Raw genomic sequence first — 17,092 nt, 5'->3', positions numbered from 1 at the left:
AGCTACTGTCAGAGTTTGCTTTTGTGTGGGATTGTAATGCAAACAGTGTTTCTATGGCAGGTTTATGTCGTCCTTCTCTCTGACCTGAATACTGGTCACAGGAAGTGACGGTTGCCTTGGGGACACGATGACCTTGCTTAATTAATAGAGCATTTTTTAACAGAATATGGATTAATGATCTTTTTGTGCTTATGAAATGGCACTTACAATTATTTATTAACCATTAACACCTTTACTCCAGTCCTCAGTGTCACATGATCCTTCAGGAATCATTCTAATATGATGATTTTCTGCTCAAGAAACACATTATCATCAATGGTTTCCCTTTCACCTCCTCCTGTGACACCAAAGGCAAAGAAATGTGTGCGTATTCATGCACACACTATTGTTGCTGCCTACCAGTTCAGATCTTTCAGATTACCCGTTCAGCTGGCAAAAACTGAGTCTTTGCTGACCTATGTGATCCTCAGAACAGATTGTGTGTGTGTGTGTGAATGCGTTTAGATTTCTGTTTGTTTGAAAAAAAAAATCACAGACAACCAAGGCCAAGGTAGTGCAATGAATGCCACAGTCATGCTTGTGTATTTACAGAGATCATTGAAAGACAGATGGGGATAAGATGGAACGGGAGGGAGCGCTCAAAAAGATGAGGATTGTGAAATGCAGGAAGCCTTTCTTTAATTGAGAACGATCTGTTATGAAAGAGCCTTTATGAAAAGATCCATCATACATCTTTCTCGGGGTCCTCTTCTGTCTGGAGAGTCGATATTTGTCCTTCAGCAGGATTGAAATTGAGTCATGTTTTTGTAGGATGGTTGAGTGTGTGTGTGTGTGTATGTGGCGCGTGCTCTGATCAGTTTCAGGTTGAGTGAGAGGGCACCGGTTCTTAAATCACTGAAGCGAGATGTGTCTCGGTGAGTTTGTCTCTCAGCGTGGGACTGGAAGTCTGTTTGTGTCTCTTTCTCAGCTCTGAATCTGCTGCTGCTCTGATTGAGGGAGACTTGCAGCCCTGCGCTGACACTTTCTGATTTAAAAGACTTTTTTTTTAAACCCCAAAGGGCCAACAAAACTGTAAAATCGTATTGGTTTGAACTGAAGTTACAGACTCCAGTCATCTAGTTTTTAGAGTCTAGTCAGAATTAAATAAAACATGAAATTGACCCTATTTTTATAGTTTTTTTTACTACAAAAAGTGGGGAGAAAAAGTTACTCCTGTCTGTCCAAATCTATGAGTATTTCGTTCATCTTCAGAACACGAATGAAGATTTTTTTTAATGAAGTCTGAGAGATTTCTGTCCCTTCATTGAAAGTCTGTTCACCCAAAACTCTGACGGTTCATTAAGAGATTGTAAAATAAATCTAAATGAATCATGCGAAGAGAAGAGATACAAACGTTTTGTATGACGAACAGATTTAATTTAGTCTGTTCATCAAAGAATCCTGAAAAAGTTTCCATAAATATGAAGCAGCACAACTGTTTTCAACATTGATAATAATAAGAAATGTTTCTTGAGCAGAAAATCGGCATATTAGAATGATTTCTGAAGGATCATGTGACACTGAAGACTGGAGTAATGATGCTGAAAATTCAGCTTTGCCATCATAGAAATAAATTATATTTTACAACATATTCAAATAGAAAACATGTTTTTTAAATTGTTATAACATTTCACAGTATTTAAGTTTTTACAGTATTTTTAATCAAATAATTCCAGCATTGGTGAGCATAAGAGACTTCTTTAAAAAAAAAGAAAAAATAGTGCAAATTTTGAAAGGTAGTATTAATACATAAAAATTAGGGCTGTCAAACGATTAATCGCGATTAACCGCATCCAAAATAAAAGTTTGTGTTTACATAATATATGTGTGTGTATGGAGTATAATTATTTTCTATATATAAATACACACACATGCATAAATATTTAAGAAAAATGTGTTATTTATATATAAAATATTTATATATAATATAAATATATATACACAGTATATACATACAAATATTTCTTAAATATATACATGCATGTGTGTGTATTTATATATAGAAAATAATTATACACCGTACACACACATATATTTTGTAAACACAAACTTTTATTTTGGATGCGATTAATCGCGATTAATCGTTTGACAGCCCTAATAAAAATGTGTCCCTGAATGCTTAAGTACCATTAGTAATATCATTGTTCAACGTTGAATTTTGTGAATATTCACATTATTGAAGTTAAAGGATTTATCAATGCAGCTTAGGGTTGCAAAATTCTGGGAATTTTCAAAGATGGAAACTTTCCATGGGAATTAATGGGAATTTAAGGGAATTAACAGGAATTTATGGGAATAAATGGGAATAAACTGGGAATTTTCAAAGTTGAAGGTTGGATCTTCATAGGGAACTTAAATATAGTTGAGGAAAGTATATTTTAGCATAATCTTGACTAAAACAAACAGATGCCATTCAAATACACTTGAATATCCATGCCATTCCTCAATCACATGCACATAGCACACGGCTATGAGACCACACCCCCTACTGGCACTGTGCATGCCTCCATCACATGTACAGAAGCCCAAAGCACAAGACTATTGAAGGCACACATTTGAGCCTGTGGACTAAACAAAGTGAAGTAAGTTTTGATGATATTATGGGGAAATATATTTATTAAATGTTTAAATTGCAAATATCACATACAAATGTATTCATCTAGTTGATAGCAAGCTGATAAGTTAGATGCTAAATAAGCTAGCATAACTTTATTTACCACATAAGTAGGGCTGGGCGGTATGATGGTATATATCGTTACCGCGGAAGAAAATGTCAACCGTAACAGATTTTTTTATTCCGTGTATACCGCAACATGTAAATAAGTAGGCGTGGTTAACTCACGTGCAGCGTGCGTGAGACTGAGACACTGATATTTGTCAAAGAAACATGAAGAAAGACCAAGAGGATCCACAAAAGGAATTACATTTTCAAAATTAACGTGATATTTTCGGGGTAGGGGGGAAGGTGCAGAAGTCAACTAGAGCAGTGCAGCACACTGAAAGTTTAGAGAGACGCACATGCTCACAACGGGGCTTACTTGACAACAAGTTCATATATCAATATTCTAACGAATAGAAATAACCTAAAATAATGTATCTATCCGTCTCTTATGTGTACCGTTACTGTCAGAGCAAGCGGTTGCCGTGGTAATGAATATTTCCAAAATTCCCCAGCTTAACTTCCCATGGAAATTTACCGGAAACTTTCTGGAAATTTACCGGAAATTTTCCACCCCTTTGCAACCCTAATGCAGCTTTATGTTGTCTTTAAAGCTTGCAAAGAATTCTTTGCAGAATTTTGCTTTAATATTTAAGTTATTCATTTGTTGTTTCTCCAGCCAAGTGAAAGCTTGAAGCTGATTCTAATTTGAATAGTATCATGGCTCCCTCTAGTGTCTGACATGTCATTTTGCCAGTTGTCCACTGGTTTCATCTTGACTGTGTCTTTCTGTGCAGGTGTACGGTGGCGTAATGCCCACTGGAGGATTCTGGGGGCTGTAGTTTCCTGTTGCTAAGCTCAGTGAACGGCAGACGAGGAGAACAGAACTGGCATGGCTTTGATTGACAAACACAAGGTCAAACGGCAAAGACTGGACAAAATCTGTGAGGGTAAGAAGTCTTGACGTGTCCCCGAAGTACAGTGCTGTCTCAGTACCATGGTGCAGTGGTGGTGATACAATGCTGCTTCGCTATATGCCATGAAACTTAATTACCATACATATACTTGCATAACAAATACTGACTTTACCAAGGTTAAATTGTATTGTCGGGTACTGGAAATACCATGATTTTTCTTTATACACAACAGCTTAAGATTGGGGTCGGTACGAGTTTTTCTAAGTCTCTTTACTCTCTTATGCTCACCAAGGCTTTTTCTTCATCAGAAATGCAGTTAAAACAGCAATATTGTTAAATATTATTTAGCAGTTTTCTATTTGAATGTATTCCTGTGATGGCAAAGCTGAATTTTCAGCATCTTCAGTGTCACATGATCCTTCAAAAATTCTTCTAATATGATGATTTGCTGCTCAAGAAACATTTCTTATTATTATCAATTTTTAAAACAGCTGTGCTGATTATAAAAACGTTATAAATGTTATTACTGTCACTTTTGGTCAATTGAATGCATCCTTGTTGAAAAAGTAAAATAAAACTACAACAACATTTGAATGGTAGTGTGTGTGTATATACACCATGGTATTTACATGGCACTGCAAGAAACCTGGTAGAAATGACTCTGGTCCAAAAGCTATGATATTAACATTCTCCCATGTCTAAAAAACTATGGTAATATTGTAGTTTATATTTGTACTTTGTTTTTTATAAGTTTGTTATTTCTAAGCTCCACACAACTTGAAGAACTTTAGTTGTTTAGTTGTCGAACGCTGTTAGAATCTGTGTGTTTGCATGTGGGCATGTGTGATAAATTATGTCATCTCGGGTTTCCTGAGAAAGTTTTTCCAGCTTCCCAAAATGATCTTATTGGTCCCATTTGAGAGTCATCAGAGGCAGATTAAAAAACCAAAAGAGTAACTGGTGAAACGAATGTACGTTTACTCCGAAACACATGAAGTTGACATCAGTCATGATGATGCAATGTTCCTCTAATGGAGCAGCAACTTAAATTACTGTTTAAACCCCATATCACATATGCACAGACGCACACATACACGCAATCAATCCATAATCCCCAAACGCTGGGAAAGTTTTCCATCCATTCCATGGTTTGGCATCTCTCGGCTGCCTGATATTATAAGCGTATAAAAGTTTGCATTTGGCTCCCGGACCCCCTCGCTGGGACTCCTGAATGTGGTTGATCTGGCAGGCGTGCGTTTTCTTCCTCGCACATCAATTAGGCCCACAGTTAGGAAACCGAGGAGGGAAAATGTGCCTCCGGGGATGTTGTAAACTACACTATGTACAAAGAGGAAGGGCCAGAGAGACATTGGTTTTTAGGTCTGAAAGGGTGTAGTTCTCAGATGTGAGATTGGCTCTACAGACCGCTGAAATGTTTATTTGTTTTATGTTATGGTCATTTTTAGTAGTTCTCGGTGTATAGTATAGCAAGTCTGATGTCTTAAAGTCACCATACCTTGCATGTTTCTGGTTTTATTGTTGCGGATTATTCCAAAGAAAAGTAGTTTGCCTTTGTAATCTTTAATCAAAACATGCCTTTCCAACTGACATCATTGGATAATGTTAACCAATAGCCAAATAGATAATTAGGCGGTGTATTCGGTCTGTCTCCATTCTGGTACGGAATGGCCAGTTTTGACAATTGATTCGTCTCGTCCCACATTTTTTCTTGTTGAATAATCCTGTTTCAGTGGGAAATGCATCACATTGTGCCTTTTTTCAAAGAAGCTAGGGAACAATTTAAATTGAAACAACAATTGAATCTGGAACATTTCTTTAATACTATGCTAGTTGACCTTGTTGCATTTAAAGACAAGTTCTCATGCATACTTGCATCAGATAATAAAGTAATTTTGTGTGTATGTAGACGATCACAGTTCAATTTAGGGTTGTGAAATGATTAATCGCATCCAAAATAAAAGTTTGTGTTTACATAATATATATGTGTAATTGTTTTGTATAAAGAAATACACACACATGCATATAGTATATATTTAAAAAATATTTACATGTATAATACTGCTATCTATATATATATATATATATATATATATATATATATATGATAATATATATATATATGATAATATATGAATATAAATATTTTATTTATAAATAACAAATTTTTCTTAAATATATACATACATGTGTGTGTATTTATATATACAAAATAATTATACACAGTACACGCACATATATTATGTAAAAACTTCTATTTTGGAAATGATTAATCACTTCACAGCCCTACCGATTGCGATATTTCTGATGAAAAATGTGATTTGTGATTTAAAATGCTTATTTTTTTATTTCACAAATTTTGTGATTTAATATATCAGTGATTTTTAATAATAATTTGTATTATTATTCATTTTTATTATATTAAATAAAATGAGAAATATTATTATGGTATTATTTTTACATTTAGTATTTAAGAAAAAAATATTTTTACTCTACTTTTGTAAAATGACAATACTAATATTTATCTTGATTTCTTCATTTTCATACATTAAACCATCAAGCTTTTTTGTTTAACAGTGCTGTACTTTACTCTGAAACAAACAGCGCATACATTTATTAAATTAAACCACTTCGCGATTTGATAATTGCACAATTAATGCTGTGATTTTTGTTTTATTTCGATTGATTGTGCAGCCCTAGTTCACAGATTGATGAAGTAGAGATTTCCAGTAATTTTGACTTGACGTGACATGCATGTAGACCCTTGAAACATCTAAAAAGAGCATGATGTTCATAAAATCCCAGTTTGAGTTTCTTCTGGGAGTTGTTTGAAGATCAGGAAATCATTCTAGGTAGTGTTTCATTGAAAGATTTTTAGTTATTGTGCTGTGTTGTCCCCTATCACAGAAGTTAAATAGGGCTTCCAAGTAGTGCAAGTGTGTGACACATTAACCACCAGGTAAAGTTTCAAAGAGATAGCTCAAGTCTGAAAGTTCAGGTGTCAGAAACTTGAGTCGTAGTAATATTCCCCACAGCTCCGGCACAAAGACTGCAGTCATCACATCTGCAGCCGCTGGCTCGTTAAACGGCCGACTCGTTTTCCCAGAGTTGGAAAAGCCGAGTTCTTAAATATACCTCCTATAATGAAGAAATGTCAAGTCTCCCGCTCTACTTTATAAAAAAAAGCCTTATTACAGCACTGCGATGGGATTCCCCAAGGGAATTCTGCTAGCAGAGGGGAAATCAGCAGAAAGAAGAAATGGAAGAGAGAAATGAGGAAGTCAGGTTGTGAATATGTTCTAGTGAGATGTCTGAATAGAGCGCTGTCAGCTGTCTAAGAAAAATGCTGCTCTTTTCTGCACTAGCTGTTCAATAGTAGAACAAACGGCCTCTGAAGTGGTTATAAATTGGACTGCACTGTTTTCCCGAATGAATGTTGTAGCTCTGTATGTGTGCATGTACCAGGGTTGCTTTGCTGCTGAGAAGAAAAGATATACAAGGCCTGTCATCTCAATAAGTAGATTTTCTTTGCAGCTCTTGTGATCATAATGGAAGATTAGGTTATTCAATCAGATTATTACAGTATAGATGACAAGTAAATGCTTAAAGGGATAGTTCACCCAAAAATGAAAATGATCCCATAATTTACTTGCCCTCAAGCCATCCTATGTGTATATGACTGTATTCTCTCAGCCGAACACGGCAGAGTTATGTTAAAAAAATATCTTGGCTCTTCCAAGCTTTATAATGGGAGTGAATAGAGTTTTTGATGCCTAAAAAAGCACATCCATCCATCATAAAAGTAATCCATACGGCTCCAGCGGTTAATAAAGGCCTTCTGAAGTGAAATTTGTAAGACAATTATCCATATTTATCCCTTTATAAACTATAATCACTGTCTTCCGGTAATGGCCGTACGTGAGTCTAGTTCCAGCGGAAGAGTGACCTCTGACCCGACGCATGACGTATTGACGAACGCGGAAGCGCAGAGGATAGAACAAAATTTTTTAAAGCGAAATCTCAGAGGAGCTTGAGTTTGTTGTTTGAACCTTGAGAGACGTTTACTATAAGCTTACGCAACGCCTACATCCTACGTCATGCGTCGGGTCAGAGGTCACTCTTCCGCCGGAACTAGACTCACTTCCGGAAGCCAGTGATTATAGTTTATAAAGTTATAAATATGGATATTTTTCTTACACAAACGCATAGCTTCGCTTCAGAAGGACTTTATTAACCCCTGGAGCCATATTGATTACTTTTATGATGGATGGATGGATGTGCTTTTTGGGGCTTGAAAATCTCAGGCTCTATTCAATCCCATTATAAAGCTTGGAAGAGCCAGGATATTTTTTAATGTAACTCCGATTGTGTTCGCCTGAAAGAAGAAAGTCAAATACACCTAGGATGGCTTGAGGGTGAGTAATTAAGGGATAATTTTCATTTTTGGGTGAACTAACCCTTTAATACCCTTGCTGGAAAACCAGGTCAGACCATTATAAGGTGGTCAAGCTGTTTTTCTGAAATATAGTATCTGGTTTGTTTCTGTACTACCAACACCCCAAACCAGCTTGCTCAAAATGGCTTGGTCTACTAGACCAGCTTGCTCCAAATGGTTTACCTGGTCAAACTACTAGATGGTTGTCCAGCTTATCAACTATCTAGACCAGCTCAGACCAGCTACTGTCCATCTAAGACCATTGTTGTTATTGGTAACTGAAGTTATTAAAATATTTTTTTGTAATTAAAATAATTTTGAAATAAAATAAAATATAAATATTAAAAAAAATATTAAACGTAAAAAACATACTAACTGAAATACATTATTTTACGTAAAAATTTAATAAATATAAAATTGAAATAAAAATAAATTACAGCTAATAAAAAAATCTTGAAAAATAAACACTAATTCACTGAACATTTATTTTAATCCAGGGTGGGTCGTTCTTGGTGTAACAAATTGAGGCGCATACTTAGAACATTCAGTCTATAAGCAACTTGAAAATATATGCACACAGTATATACCACATTAGGAACTCCCAGCTGAACAAAAAAGAGAGTAAATTAGTCAAAGTAATGTTTCATTTCACCGCATTCTGCTTTTAATCACTTCATATCCTTTTTTTTTATGAATTTGTTACCCTCAAAGAGCTCTTGTATTAGTAGTCATGTATAAAATTGCTTACACATGTATTCCCAGATAGGCAGAGACGCTTGTTGAAGCCAAACATCCCACGGGGTTTTGTATTAGATTAGTCGCAGTCTCTCGGGCACAAAGGATTTATGAAAATTCTCTCTCTTTTCCTTTGTTTCTGTCTCCCGGTCTTTCTCTCTTTTGTTCCTTAAAGTTCTGCGGAAGGATAACTAAAAAGACACTGTTGCCATGATACTGCTCTCCTTGATTTTTCTGTTGTGATGTAACTGTACTGATCCATGATGATTTTCTTTTTGGTAATTTTGTTGTCGTTATTAAAGAACCAAATATAATCCTCTCACTGCGTGTGTTAAAGCAAAAGTCACAAAGAGAAGGAAGGACTCTTCCAGAGAGTTTTGATTTCATTTGGCTGTATTACATACTCTCTGTTCCAAAACCAAGTGAACTTGTAAGGCATCAACGCAAAAAGTTTTGTCTATGTATTTTTATGCTTATTAGAGTATTCGTGCCATTATCTCAGCAACATGATAAATTCTGAAATTAGTTATCAGGGTCGAATCTCCCAAGTTTAGCACTTTTTGTGTGTCGTGTCTTTGTAGAGTATACAATTGGGTCACTTATGACAAGGAAGCTATATTTGGTCTTGGGACTTGTTTGCAGTCTGGAAATGGTAACGTATACCGGTGTTGTTAATTCTAAACAACAGGTTTAAAGCCAAAGTGAAATTCCAGCCATAGCTGTATTACAGGCGTCAAAGTCCGTTTTATAATAGTGAAATGATCAAAACGAGGCATAGTGTTGGAAAGTCACTTTAAACCTGTGCACTGCTTTAGACGATATCAGAATGCAGGATGGATCACAATGGCAAAGAATAGTTGGAGAATATGCCCTATTAATTTTATCCTCTCAAGTCTTTCTCTCGCCCTCTCTCTCCATCTCTCTTTCTCTGGTGTTTGTGGGGATCAGGAAGGATTTGGGTGGAGTGTTTCAGTGGCAGGTGGGCAAAATCTGTTCACAAAAAAGCTCTTTCTAAACCGAAAACTCAAGATTCAACTGTTAGCGTTCATATTGTTGGAATGTTTTCCATAAAACGCATATTTGCAAGGCTTTTGATATTGTAGTATTATTTGATGTCCCAGATTTCCCCCTTCACCCCCTGTGGGTTTTAGAATGCTTATCTTAATAACATAGCCATGCTTTCTCAGTGGGGAATAGCAAAACATGGGGTGATGGTTTCTTTGTTTTTTTTAGACATTTATTCAACATAAACAGGGTCATTGTTATATTAAAGGGACAGTTCACCCAAAATGAAAATGCTGTCAATATAGTTTACCACAGCCTCATGTCATTGTAAACCTGTATGCATTTCTTTCTTTTGCAGAACACAAAAGAAGGTATTTTAATAGAACGCTGGGGTCCAAACAACATTAGGACCCATTGACTTTCATTTTATGGACAAATATCCACTGAGACATTTTTTTTTTTTAAATGTCTTCTTTTGTGTTTCACAGAAAAAGAAAGTCATCCAGGTTTGGAACGGCATAAGAGTGAGTAAATTTTGACGTGTTTCTGATGTTTCTAAGAAATTATAGCATCCTTATCATGACTTGCAAAATCAGAAGAAGAGAAGGCGAGGTGGATGCAGCCGGTAGAAGAGAAGTAAACACACACACACATACACACAAGCCAAGTAGCATTAGCACTGGGACGTCTGGCAACCAAAATGTATCACCGCCCTTCCCAACGGGCTATCTTAAATATTGAAGTAAAATTCCTTCCTTGATTCGTGTTGTTCACTCTCATGACTTAAAATATGATCACGAAAGTTTATGATCATGCTGATTTGTCTGCAGTGCAAATGCTACTTGACTTGTGTGTGTTTACTTCTCTTCTTCCGGCTGCATCCACCTCGCCTTCTCTTCTTCTGACATTTGGGATAGACAATTGTTACTGCCATCCCCTGTAAATGAATGTTGTTCTCATATAATTTACTTTTGCTAAGTGATAGAGATTGGATGCGCAGTAGAGAAAATTGCAAAAATTGCTGACTGTGTGTGAGTTAAGAGGCGCATGGATTTATGCTGGTATTTCAGTTCTACTCAGCCAAAATAGACAGACCAGAATGAAAAAGGGAAAGCCAAAGAAAAGCAGACTGCCATTCCTATCCAAATTTCTACTTTTTTTTTTTTTTTTTTGGTCTAGTTAAATTCATTTCGGGCTACCAAAAGCCCTGCTTATGTAATGCTCACAGAAAGCGGTATCGTAATTTGCATCCGATCTGATGTAATGTAGTAATGAAGCTGTTTTTTGTTTTGTTTTTTGTGTGAATCAGTATTGTGATCCATACGTTTTATGACCTCATTTTTGGTGTGCTGTACATGGTATTTGGAGGCAGTGGTTCATATAGCTGCACTGGTGTCAGCTCGGGTCATAATGTAATAGATGAGTGGTGATCCTGGATCTCTGCATTTGCATAGCTCTGCAGGCATTGCTGGTCCATCATAGGATTACTGTTCAATCAGGATTTGACGTTTCCTGACAGTGCTACACGATATTGCCCTGCTGCATTAGATCTGTACTAGTTTCACTGGCCCACCTCTTGGAGTCCAGCAAAGACCTCCTGCTCAATGCCAGCTGGCTAGGCTTTTGAAAGAAACACAGACCACCTTGACCATTGGCTTCAGGTAAGTGTGTCTGCGGCAGCATGTGTTCCTGACTTCCTGTCCAAAGGGATTTCATTGTGTTCATTATCATCAGGGACACATTTTGTGTGTGTTTGAATGTGACGTCACAAGGGTGAAGAGTGGATTTAAGCTGGCTTTATTTGGTCTGTAATCCCTCATAGCAATCTGAATGAGTAAAATGTTTGGAGTTGGAGCGGATCAGCTTCGCTGGATTATCACAAGCCCCTGCCTCCCCCACACCAACCCTCCCCTTGTTAAAATTTTCCTTCCTGTCTCTCCGTTTTCTCTCTTTTTCTTTCCCTCTGTCTGTTCACGCTTGTCGCTTTGCATTGCCAGAATGGAGTAGTCAGGCAGGCTTCACCTACCAACGTTATTTGTGAGAGCGCCCGGTGTCCTCTTTCCTGCTTCCATCACCACCAGCAGTATTCCCCAGATTAATTATTCACCGGTCGCCAAGCAAGAGGAGCCATTTGATAGCCAGACCTTGCCACTGTGATAGAGACGGGAGACAGAAATTACAACTGGACCTCAGGTGAAAAGCAATATCTTCTGTTTAAATTTTTTCTTCCATACTCCTTCCTTTCACCACTTGACATCAGCCTGCAACTAGGATCTTAAAGGAAAACCTCTCTCATTTTTCTTCCCTGTGAGTAAGGTATATCTATTCCTCATGTTGCTCTCCAGTAAGCAGTTGCCGATCGGCCGCTCCCAGAGCTGGGACACGCTGGGTGGGAATGAGGGTCATTGGGAGCGCAGTGACAGTGTTTACGAGCAGCAGGCCCGGATGGCTGGTCGACGCAACTCGCTGAGCTATGGAGCAGATACAGGAGGGGGATGGTACGAGCCACCGCCTGGAGTGCGTCCTCCTGACCTCGATTTGAAAAGGGAGCCAGACTCCTACCAGCAATCTCTTTACAACCAAGGTTATTTGGATCGTCCGGACCCACGTAACATAAGAAAAAGCTCTGTTCCTGAGTTGAACAGCCATTACGATCGACATTCCATGGCTAACCGTGGTTCCCTGCCACACCATGACTACTATCAGCAAGACCCAGGCATGCCACCTCGGCCAACAGACGGTTTCTATCGTGGAGAGCAACCTCATTCTCTTAATAGGTCATCAACACATTATGGAATGATGTCAGGTCCTCGGCAACTGTGGGAACAGAGTTCAGGAGGTCGGCCTGGTTCTGCTGCCCCAACACCTGGCATGCCTCCTCCCCCACCTCCAAGTTCTCATGACATGGGTCGTATTTATAGGGAAACATCCCTGCCTGGACCCCCACCTGCTACTCCTGGCACAAAAATGATGCAGGATGGGCAGCGCATTCCAAGCCGAGCACCATCTCCAGCTCGTTATATAATGGAGCCAAATTCTCCCCGTTACGGTACTGAGCCACCTGCCTCTCTCACTAGCCATTACAGTGAAGTTAACGGAAGGCCGGTTGATCAGCCAGCAGCCACTTGCCTGGTGGTTGATCCAGCTGCTCAAGGAATGGATGGAACTACCCGAGGTATGGTCATGCATCTGGAAAACCCCTCACCATACACCATACAGCAGCAACAGCAAGTCCAACAACAGGCTCAACAGCAAGCGCAGCAGCAAGCGCAGCAACAAATGCAACAACAAATACAGCAGCAACAAATGCAGCAGGTTCAGCCAGTGCAGCAAATGCAGCAAGTTCAGCCAGTGCAGCAAATGCAGCAGGTTCAGCCAGTGCAGCAAATGCAGCAAGTTCAGCCAGTGCAGCAAATGCAACCAGTGCAGCAAGTTCAGCAGGTACCACAGGTTCAGCCAGTGCAGCAAGTTCCGCAACCCATGGCACCTCCAAATCCTGTCTACACTCCAGTTCCCTCTACAGCCCTTGCCCCTGTAACCACTCCTGCTCTGTTACCACAACTTCCTGCTCAGCCTTTTACTCCTGCTCCTCCTCACACTGTCCCTCAGACCCCAGTGGTTCCTGTAGACCCTAAAAAAAATGCAGACCCTGAGTTTCTGGCATTGCTGCAAAAAGAGGGCCTCTCGGAAAGCACCATCACTTCTCTGCTGCAGCAGGGCTTTGACTCCACTGCAATGTTGGCTGTTATGGAGGAAAATGATGTGCGTTCAGTGGCCCCCAACTTGGGCCAAGCCAGGGTTCTGTCTCGTGTTGTGCTTAGTTGCAAACGACCACCTGAAATCCTTCCTGCTACCCCCCCGCATCCCAGTGCTCCAGTACGTGGCAGATCCAACAGCTTTAGCCATCGTAGTGACATTTATGCACACCAGCCGCCGCCCTTGACTCCAGGCTTGGAGTCCCAGTATATGCAGCCACCCTCTACCCCCATGCAGACTGTATCTGCAAGGATGGGTGAGGGCTATAGTCGGAGACCCAGCAGTGCTCCCTCCCAGCAGCTTCTAGACCAGACCAGTGGGTATCCTGGAGTCAGGTCTGCAGGAGCATACAGTGGTTCTGTGGTTCCAGTCCAGCCTCGCCCATTGTCAGGCTACAATCCGCATACTGGCTTGTCCATGTCACATATGACTGCAATGTCCCAACACGTAGGCATTCCATCACATCTGCCAGTAATGCCATCACAAATGGCAATGCATGCAATGCCACAGCCTTTGCCATCACTGCCTGCAGTTCCCCAACCAATGACCATGCCTGCTTTGGCACCCCAGCAAGCTCCGAAGGCATACACAACCAACTATACTGTACCAATGGAGTTGTTAAAGAGGGATCGAAGCTTGGCCACAATGTCTCCTATGCCCAGTCCCCATGTAAGCCCACAAGTAATGCGCAGGGCTGGAGTGTCCTCAGACGGAGCCCTAGTACCTGTTGGTAGTGCCGGTCCAGGTCAAAGTGTGAGTCCGGCTAATCAGAAGCTCAGCCGGCGTACTGGACCTCCAGTCATTGTCTCCACTATGGCATCGCCGGACACAAGTAAATCAAAGCCCTCTTCCATTACCTTTTTCACATTCTCCTATCTTCCCCTCCTCCACCCTCTCTAGTGCTTCAGCTCCTAACTGTCTGTGTCAGATTGAGTGTGTCTGAATCATATGATTGTAGGTTCATTGATTCAAGTTACATTTTTCCCTTTGAACTTCAATTTTTAGAAGTGCTACACAGATACACCTCCTTTGAAGAATAAACAGTGGTCTTTGTTTTGTTGCTGTTGCAGTTGCTAATGATTTTATCAGACCATCCAGTACTGAGATATCATCCCTGTTCCTTCCTTTGTCTAATGTTGAGCAATACTCGTCTTATATTTGAATATACTTTCAGATCAAAGCTTTTGGAGCTAGTTTGGCTTTGTTTTGTTCCAGATCAGATGCAGCTTTTTTTGTACATAAAGGATTAGAAAAAGAAAAAAAATTGTTATTATTTAGCGTGTCATTCCTCATCATCTTTTTATACCTTATAATTGCTGAACCGCATACCACTGAATATTGTTATTTTGCCTAGCACAAACTCATTTAAAAGTAAACTTACTTTGGACTTTCTTTTTTACAATGAGTGACATAGTAATTATGCTAGAATGTGCAAGCGTGTTTTCATTATGTTGCCATGTGGTTCAGTGGCCTGTTATGTTATTTGTAAGTCATATTTATGCAGTATTATCCATTATCAGCTTCAGGGTGTCATTGAATGTTAGACTGTGTTTTTTTTTTTTATGGCTTGGAATTATATATTACATTGCTTTAATATTATTTATGTTCTCTTGTAGGCGTCTCTAAATTAATTTGGAGTGACATGTCTTATTTTTTATTCTCATGGTTTGTCTTTGCTAGTTTAAACCTCTGTCACTATCTGCCCGTCGCTGCTGATCTGTTTGACTAAGATACTGTGAGTGAAGTGTAGCCTGTCAGTTAGTGGTAGAGCCACTTGATACATGTTTGATGTGAATTGTCACTTTGAGGCATATATAGGCAAGATCAGAATGATGGACTGGACCAGCACAAGGGAGAGAATGACAGTTTACGGTCTTTGCCAAGCACAAACTTCAATGGGAAATTTCAATGTGAGAAATAACTGAACATGTAGTTCATCTACAGTTATTTACATTATTATTTACACGACATTTAAGCAAAGCAATTATCATTATGCAAAAAATAGCCTTTTCATTATTGAAATGCAAAACCGTTATTTTAATTGTAAATTATTTGTATGTCTTGATAGTATTTGTCAATCTGCTTTTATGTTAATTTAAATAAAAAATAAAAACATTGTGAAACGGTAATTTAATGAAAATCAATTGCACATTTGATAAGAAAAAAAATCTCACAATTTAATGGCTCAGATGCATTACATTAAGCGGAATTTGCTTAATTAGAATGAATGTTAACAGAAAATAATGTCACAAAATAAAATTAAGTCTATTTAGGATTTTTGCATTATGCAATAATATACAGTATATTTTGTGGGATTCATTCAAATGTTGTTGCAGGACTGATGTTGATGCACATGCATGTTTTGCAGACAGTGCTAAAGACTGTAAAGGGTTATGGTGTCATATTTCTGTATTCCTGAATCCCACCTGGTGCAGCTGGTGTAAGAGACAGTTTCCAGCCCACATTGGCTGTTTCAGAACGATGTCCAATGACTGCACTGAGGGGGAGGGGAGGCAGCGCAGGGAGTTTTACTTTGAGCCGAAATGGAGATGCAGTGTCAGACCCCGGCAGGAAATTAAACAACACATCACCATAGTCAGGCTAATCACATTGTGGTGATAGTAATCAGAGTGTATGGATATGATTGGAGAGCCTCTGGGGTGGGAGAGAAATGAGCAGTGATAAACATTATTAAAGGCTGCCTGGTTCAGTGCCTGGTTAGCGAGCAGCTTCAGTAGGGTTGGGCAGTATGACCAAAATCTCGGTAGAAGTTATTATACTCAAGGCTTGACTTTAAATCTTTTGCTCACCAGCCAATGTGGCTAGTGGTTTTCCAAAGTTACTAGCCACTCAGCATTTTCACTGGCCATAATTTCGACATTGATAACATGGGGAAAATCTGCCATATAGATTTTTTTACTGCTGTCCCTTTAAGACCTGATTCACGGATCCATTATACTGTTGCACATGCATTTTGTGTGTAACTGTGTATGTTCATTTAAAACATATCTGGCTGTGTTTACGTGTATACTCAACAAGACCAGCATTTTGACATTATTTTGTGTGTATTCGACTGTTAATGCGCAAAAAAGAACTCAATTTAGTACTGAGAGGCGGCTTTATGTGCGCGCACTTTGGGTGTGAGCACAAAATCTGCGGGAATGAGTAAAATTATGAGCCGAAATCCAAGCCCTGTAACACCAACAATATTCATCTGAAGCAAATGAAACGAGTGTGTACACTGAAATACACCCACATTTAGCGGGTTGGCGGGTGTTAAATGTTAGATAACCATTATTAAGCAATTTTTTTTGGATAATCCAGTAAAATAAAAACTTGGCTGATCTACAACATCATAGTGCAAATGTGTTTTTTTGTGTACATGGGCAAGTCAGTTGTTGGAGGACTGGTTGACCATCCCTAGAATAGAGGACAGATAGCATCATAATCTTTTAACTCTTCTTTTTACGACAGTCTCTAATCCACGGCTTCCTGTCTATCTCATGCATCCTCTCGTTTCGTTTCTCT

The 17,092-nt window shown here is 39.0% G+C and overlaps 1 protein-coding gene across 3 annotated transcripts in view; it reads left to right on the top strand.

The window, feature by feature from the left end:
• Window positions 1-17,092, top strand: part of ctbp2a (C-terminal binding protein 2a) — a gene marked incomplete at its 5' end in the record, with an annotated part of 53,788 nt that overhangs the window by 9,894 nt on the left and 26,802 nt on the right. Inside the window, 2 exons of one of the 3 annotated variants that reach the window (XM_079853990.1) lie at window positions 3,496-3,648; window positions 10,297-10,332. In XM_079853990.1, the coding sequence (XP_079710116.1) occupies window positions 3,591-3,648; window positions 10,297-10,332 (94 nt within the window). Of the gene's footprint in view, window positions 1-3,495; window positions 3,649-10,296; window positions 10,333-12,139; window positions 14,397-17,092 lie in introns of those variants that run through there. The other 2 variants (XM_079853991.1, XM_079853992.1) reach the window with 2 other exon arrangements.

This window comes from Squalius cephalus (genome assembly GCF_949319135.1).
Source record: "Squalius cephalus genome assembly, chromosome: 20".
Taxonomy (NCBI): Eukaryota; Metazoa; Chordata; class Actinopteri; order Cypriniformes; family Leuciscidae; genus Squalius; species Squalius cephalus.
This window is presented reverse-complemented; position numbering and strand designations above follow the sequence as displayed.